The sequence below is a fragment of the Crocuta crocuta genome, unplaced genomic scaffold (genome assembly GCF_008692635.1).
Source record: "Crocuta crocuta isolate KB4526 unplaced genomic scaffold, BGI_CrCroc_1.0 scaffold84, whole genome shotgun sequence".
In the NCBI taxonomy this organism is placed as follows: Eukaryota; Metazoa; Chordata; class Mammalia; order Carnivora; family Hyaenidae; genus Crocuta; species Crocuta crocuta.
In genome coordinates this window covers 4,365,101-4,372,164 of record NW_027530213.1, presented here as the reverse complement: position 1 = coordinate 4,372,164, position 7,064 = coordinate 4,365,101, and the positions used below count along the sequence as shown (strand labels likewise).

Below are 7,064 nucleotides of genomic sequence, written 5' to 3'. Positions count from 1 at the left end.
CCAACTTCGGTTCAGGTCAAGATCTCATGGTCCATGAGTTTGAGCCCCATATCAGGCTCTGTGCTGACAGCTCAGGGCCTGGAACCTACTTGGGATTCTGTGTCTCCCTCTCTCTCTCCGCCCCTCCCCCAGTGCTCACACATGTGCTCTCTTTCTCTCAAAAGTAAACATTAAAAAACATATATAATAAAAAATACATATATAGTTTTATTCAAACAGGTATTTGTTGTACACCAGTGTTTATAATAGCATTACTCACCGTCATGAGAAGGTAGAAGTGCCCCAGGTATCCATCGATGAGTGATCGGATAAACAAAGTCAGGTGCATCTATGCGATGGAGTATTACTCCGCCTTAGAAAGGAAGTTAATTCTGACATCTGCTGCAACACGGATGAGCCTTGAGGACGTGTCGAGTGAAGGCAGTCACAGAAGCACAAATGTTAAAGGGTTCCGCTTATAGGTCTCTAGAGCAGCCAGTTGTGTAGACCGAAAGCAGAGTAGTGTTGTCAGAAGTGGGAGTAGAGGGGACAGGAGTGACTATTGAACGGGGACAGAGTTTCAGTTTGGGGAGATGAAAAAGTCCTGGAGACGGCTGGTGGGGATGGCTGCACACATTGTGGAGGAACTTAACGCCACGGAACTGGATGCTTAGAAATGGTTAAAATGTGGGGCGCCTGGGGGGCTCAGTCCGTTGAGTATCCGACTGTAGTTCAGGTCATGATCTCACAGCTTATGGGTTCAAGCCCCGCATCAGGCTCAGTGCTGACAGCTCAGAGAGGCGCAGGGTGGTGTCCATGTTGGGAAGGCCAGCTGTGCCCTTCCTTCGTTCCAAAACTGAACATAACCGTGTGCTTCAGGGGTGAGGAGTCCTTAGTAGTAACATGTGTCTACCCTCAGTCCCCTGTATTCTAGTTGGGAAACGAAGATGAGCCAGCCTCAAATGAACACCACGCGGCCAGATTATGGAGGGGTGGAAGCCCTTAAGGGATCAGCTGTGAAACGCACATGGAAGATGTCCGTGGTGTGGGTTGGACGTCTGCCCCCTGGGCCTCCCTCGAATGCCACGTAGTCTTGTTGCCTTTCGTTCTTGTACGTAAATATTAAAGTAATCAACCCTGAAGAGAGGAGCAGGGATGGAGGGAGTGTCAGATCCTCGGTGACTTGGCATTTATAACTCTGAGCCAGTCTCAGGTGTCAGGAAACTGACTCTGCAAGCTGGTGGTCACTTCCTACGAGAACGAGAGGCAGCTGTCCGCCAGAAGGAGGCTCAGCAATGGCTTTTATGTACCTTTGTAGTTTTGTTCCTTTGTGTTACTTGAAGCTCTACAAATATCTGCAACTCATGGGCTAAAAAAAAAAAAAAACACACTAGGGGGCGCCTGGGTGGTTCAGTCAGTTGAACTTCCTTGATTTTGGCTCAGGTCAAGATCTCTAGGTTTGTGAGATTGAGCCCTGTGTCAGTGTGGAACCTGCCTGTGATCCTCTCTCCCGCCTCTCTCTGTTCCGCCCTCACTCACACGCATGTGCTTGCTCTCTCTCAAAATCTATAAACAGACAAAAAAACACTGGATCTCGTCTGGCTGGCTGGTTTTTGGCTGTTCAAACAACAAAATTACATTTTATGATTCGCTGATCGGCTCAACTTCCATAACTTCTACAAATAGCTTTTTATAAGCCAGGAGAGAAAAATATATATGTTTTCAAAACCAGTTTCTAAGTGGCTCCAGCCCCTTGGGATTTAGGGAAGTTCTCTGGGCTGAGTTTGAGGGAATTCCTTGAGCTAAGACCTTTTTATTGTCTCTTGTCTGTATGAGTCGCATGCACTCATGAGGGTCAACTTTGGCCACCACAGTTTTGTTTGGGGAGGTTCAGTTATTACGCCAGATTTTCCTCAAATACTTGTTAAAAGCCTGGAGGGGACGGGGTGCCTGGGTGGCTCAGTCGGTTAAGCATCCGACTTAGGCTCAGGTCATGATCTCATGGTTCATGGGTTCGAGCCCCGCGTCGGGCTCTGTGCTGACAGCTAGCTTACAGCCTGGAGCCTCCTTCAGATTCTGTGTCTCCCTCTCTCTCTGACCCTCCCCTGCTCACGCTCGCGCGCTCTCTCTCTCTCTCTCTCTCTCTCAGAAATAAATTTAAATTAAAAAAAAAAGCCTCAAGGGGACTCGCCCTGAAGTCTGATGATAAGGGCAGAAAGGCGGTGATGATTTGGGACCTCATGTGTTTTGTTACACCTGGGGGCTGTTTTCACGTGTGCTTTCACCTCTGAAAGACTGGCTAAAAACCTTTGCTTTGTGAGGATATAGACTCTGTTTCGTTTTGTATTCTAATTCTTTCTTTAACCTAATTTCCTAAGCAACTTGGAGTAATTGGTTTCACTTTCATTTTCAGAAGGCGCCCCTGGTGGATATCCCTGTGCTACAGTTCTGTTACGCCTTCATCCAGAGGTGCGGCAGCCCTTCCAGACATTTCTCAGTCGCAATAATCCCTGCACAGATGCGATTGCACTGATTATAAATGTAACTCCCAATTGCATTTCTTGCCAACTGGGGGCCTTAGTTCAGACAATAATCTTGAAGGTGTCCTGGTTTCTTCCCAAAATGTGACAACAAACACCCTGAGGGTCTTCCTTTTCCTTCTCCAGAGATCTAATCTGATGTTGTAAAACGCCTGTGCTGGCACTTGAACGCTTCTCGTTCAGCGCCAAGTGTTAAAGACTTAGAGGATTCTTTTGAGTGCTCAGTGCTTTCCTGTGGTTTCTGCTTGGGTTTACTGAGCTTTGTGTCTGTTTTCAGCCTCCGTGACAAGAGACGTTGAAGCAGGTTCCCCAGGTGGAAGGGCAGCCTTACCGATCCACCGCGTGGGGCCGCCTCTGTCGCGGTCACGAGGGGGAGCTGGGGGACGTAGCCCCCTTCTCGACGGCCGGGAATTGCACTCGCACAGGCAGGCAGTCCGAGGATCAGGCCCCAGCCCCTCGGTTAACAGGGCTCTCACACCAGGCTCCTTGCAGGCCGCCATGCCTGAGGCCTCCGGTGGGTAGTCGGAGCGTCGCAGTCCCGGGAGCCCCTGGGTCTGGGGTTAAGTTCCAACCCGCTGTCGATACTTCGCCCACAAGCGCTGTTACAGTTCCTTCTTCCAGGAGTTAGAGGAGCCGGCCGCGTCTGTCCTGGTCACTGCCATGCTCTGTAATACGAGCAGGCGTCTGGCACGGTGGCCGCAGTGACCCCTGAGCCACCAGCCGCTGCATGTTAGGTTTCCAGCCTCGTCCTCTTGCAGAGGAGGCCCTGCTGAGGTGGCTCAGGACTTGAACCCACGGCCCTCCGTCTGCGGCCTGTTGTGCTATGTGGCCTTGGCATGAGAACTCCTGAAGATCAGCTTCCTGGTGGGTGACCTTGTGGGCTGATGGCTGTGCCCGTTACCAGTGACACCGTAGAGGCCGGATGTTAGTGCTAGACCAGCCCAAGGGGTCAGATAGCCCTCTGGTTCAATCCTTTGTTGGATACATAGGAAACCGGGAGCACCTGACTTGTCAGCAGCAGGATTTCTGGTCCTCAGACTCCCCAAGTTCTTGCCAGAATACAAAAATTTAGCTTGTGTGTATTTTAATTTAAAAAAGAACAAAGAGATCAGATAGGCCACCTGCCCTCTGCTTTCCAACTGCCTGGACCTAGAATGTGCTTACAATGTGTGTTTTGGCTTGTTCACGGTCAGGTTATTCTTTCCTGTTTTCTAAACATAGGCTCCCAGTCACGGCCTTGCAAGAGAACTTTCCTCCGTTGTTGGGTGTGTTAAAGGAGTCCGTGCAGTTGAACCTAGCTCCCCCTGGATACTTCCTGCTTCTCAGGTATCGTGCCCGTCACCGCCTTTTCCTGCGGGAACACGGCTTGTTCCTGCAACATTCTTAGTCTGAGGCCGCCTGTCTCTCAACAGCATGCTGAACGACTTTGTGACGAGAACCCCCAACCTGGAAAGCAAGAAGGACCAAAAAGACCTGCAGGTCTGTGTGTGAAAAGGGTAACAGATGTCGCCGCCCGGGAGTAGTGTCCACCCTTAGAGGAGGTGCTCGTGGAGAATCCGCGCTGGGCAGAATCGGCTCTTAGATCTGCCTCTGTCGTCACATCTGACTTCCTTCATCACTGTCTTTAGGGGGCTCCAGGGACCCGGGCCAGGTCTCCTGCCGAAGTTCTTGCATCAGGCCTGAGCAGTCTGCTAGGGATTGACCCGATGCCCCCTCTCCTCACCACACACAGACGGAGGCAGAGCAGCCCCGCCCCCCGCCACAGCATTAGGACAGCAGTTCCTTGCGCGTGGATTTCTGTCCTTGAGACCAGTCTTGCCCCTCCTCGCTAAAGCAGCGTTTGCTCATGGGAAGTTTCCGAAAGCCTGAAAAGTAAAAGTGAAACTCACCCCGGGAGGAGGGAAACCTTAGAGTAAGATGCCAACTACAAATAGAACGATGGGGTCAGGAAATCACGGCTTTGCAGCCAGTAGAATCATTGATTGAGGGGCTTTTGGACCCACGGTTTTGAGTTAAACCAGGACGTGGATCAGTTTTATGGCCCTGGAGATGTTACTGCTGACCATGGTGATCCCTGGCCTTTGTGAAAGGCCTCTCCGGTGTCCGTGCTGACCCACCGAGTACGGCATGAAGCACAGCCAGGCGTAGACCGTCCAGGGATGCCCGTGGCCTCCACTTGTGGGGAAGAAAGCTGACTCTGCATGACCGGAAGTTGGACAGCACTGCCCAAACTAGCCTCTCAAGGCCACCCACTTCGTGGCCCATGACCTACAGTGTGCCCCTTCCTTCTGTCCGTTCTGGCGGTAGCTGTGGCCACGCAGGTGATGGCAGCTGGTGTACCTCCCCCCTGCTCCCTTTGGTTACTCCTGTCTCATGATGCCCAGCCTCCCCGACACCCCAACTCCTCACCCCTGCTTCGAGGCACACCTACACCTCTTCCCTGTCCACTCACTGCATCGGAAGTGGGACACTCTCTGAGCCCTCAGTCCCTTTTCCTGCTCTTAATTGCCGCTGTGGGCCACACCACACCTCTGCCCTGGTTCACCACAGGTAGCTTCCTCACGTGCTCCTCTTCCCACTGCAGTGCTCTCGCCCTGTGCCTGCCCAACTGCCGGGCTCACGGTGGCAGCCAGGGCTGCTCGTTCTCAGATGGCAAGGACGTGCAGCCAGTCTTTGCTGGTGAGACTTGATGATGCTGGCTTGAGAAAGGGGCTCAGCATTTCTACCTCCATCCCAGCTACCTGGCCAGATTCTTTACTGATTATTCTCCTGATACAGATCATTCCTCACTTCACCCTCATCAAGTCAACTTAATTTAGTTGATTTTGTTTCTTGCCACATTATTGAAAGACACCATTCTAGCAAGGACCCACGGTCCTAAAGAAACTGGGAAACAAGTCTGCTAGATGCAGGGTGCAGCCAGGACTTCCTGTTTCTCTGTGGCGTGCCCGTGATGGCCAGTATGGTAGTCGCTAGCGACGAGTGGCTCGTAAGCACTTAAAATGTGGCAGCTCTGAATTGAATGAGCTGTAGTCTCAAATACACATCAGATTTCAAAGGGCTAGTGCAAAAAAAAACCCATGAAATTTTGTTAATAATTTTTATATTGATTACGTGTTGATCAAATTTTGCGTATATGAGGTTAAACAATATGAACTTGCTTCTTGACCCTTTAATATGGTTCCTAGAAGACTTCACGTTACCTGTGTGGTTCATAGTTGTGGCCTATATTAGATTTCTACTAAATGGCACAGTTTCAGGCATTTCAGAGTCTTTTCCTGAGCTAACTTCCTTTCCTCTTTTCAGGAAGTCACTCAAAAAATCCTAGACGCTGTAGGGAACATTGCTGGCTCTTCCTTGGAACAAACCAGCTGGCTAAGCAGAAACCTGGAAGTGAAGGCCCAGCCTCAGATCTCTCTAGAAGAATCTGATGCTGAGGAAGATTTGTGCGGTAAGTATACAGGGTCAGAAAATGATGCCTGCTGGGGCGCCTGGGTGGCTCAGTCCATTAAACATCTGACTCTTGATTTTGCCTCAGGTCATGACCCCAGGGTCGTGGGATTGAGCCCCACATCAGGCTCTGAGCTGAGCATAGAGCCTGCTTCAGATTCTCTCTCTCCTTCCTCTGTCCCCAATTCATGCTCTCTCCCTCTCTCCATTTCTCTCTGTCTCTCAAATAAAAAAATAAATTAATTGAAATTAAAAACTAAAAGGACTTTAGAGTGGTGTGGGAAAGAGTGTTAGCTTGGAGGCAGGGGTGATACAGAAAGGTGGACTGATGTAGATGCAGAGTCCACAGAACTTGCCAATGGGCTGGATGTGGTAGTTAACAGAAAAGGCAATCAAGGATGACTTTGGTTTTTGGCTTACGCAACTTACTGAGATGGAGAGGACTGAAATAACATTCTGGGACAGGAAATTGATCTTGGTTTTGCAAATATTAAATTTGAGATGTCAGAAAAAGAGGAGCCAGAAAAGACGCTTAAGTGGTCACTGAGGTTGGAGAAAAACCAAGAGAGCGTAGAGTCATGGATATATGAGAGTGCTTCCAGAAGAAGGGAGGAGTAACACCGTGGAAGGCCGCCGAGAAATGGAGGCAAGTTGGACGGAGACCCACTAGGCTTAACAACATGGAGGCCACTGGGGTGGGAACACTGGAGTAGGTAGAGTAGAGGCTGGGAGAGGAGGAGGAGGAAGAGGAGGCGTGAATGCAGAGAACTTCCTGAGGCTCACTTGTCAATAGGACAGTAATCAAGTAGAACCAAAGACCAAAGAATATCTCTTATTTGATTTGTTTTTAAATTGGAGTATGCCAACGTATATTTGTATGGTGACAGAACAGTGCAGCAGAGGGTGCCTGGTTGGCTCAGATGGTTAAGCGTCCAACTCTTGGTTTCGGCTCAGGTCATGATGTCACTGTTCATGAGTTCAAGACCTGTGTCACACTCTGCACTGACAATATGGAGCCCGCTTGGGATTTTCTCTCTCTCTCTCTCTCTCTCTCTCTCTCTCAAAATAAATAAATAAACTTAAAATTTTTTTTAA

The 7,064-nt window shown here is 49.9% G+C and overlaps 1 protein-coding gene across 3 annotated transcripts in view; it reads left to right on the top strand.

The window, feature by feature from the left end:
- DOP1B (DOP1 leucine zipper like protein B) overlaps positions 1–7,064 on the top strand; it is a 96,814-nt gene that overhangs the window by 72,326 nt on the left and 17,424 nt on the right. For all 3 annotated transcript variants that reach the window (XM_077765467.1, XM_077765466.1, XM_077765469.1), the window contains 4 exons: positions 2,393–2,448; positions 3,741–3,845; positions 3,932–3,998; positions 5,826–5,970. In XM_077765467.1, coding sequence (XP_077621593.1) covers positions 2,393–2,448; positions 3,741–3,845; positions 3,932–3,998; positions 5,826–5,970 — 373 coding nt within the window. The remainder of the gene's footprint in view (positions 1–2,392; positions 2,449–3,740; positions 3,846–3,931; positions 3,999–5,825; positions 5,971–7,064) is intronic.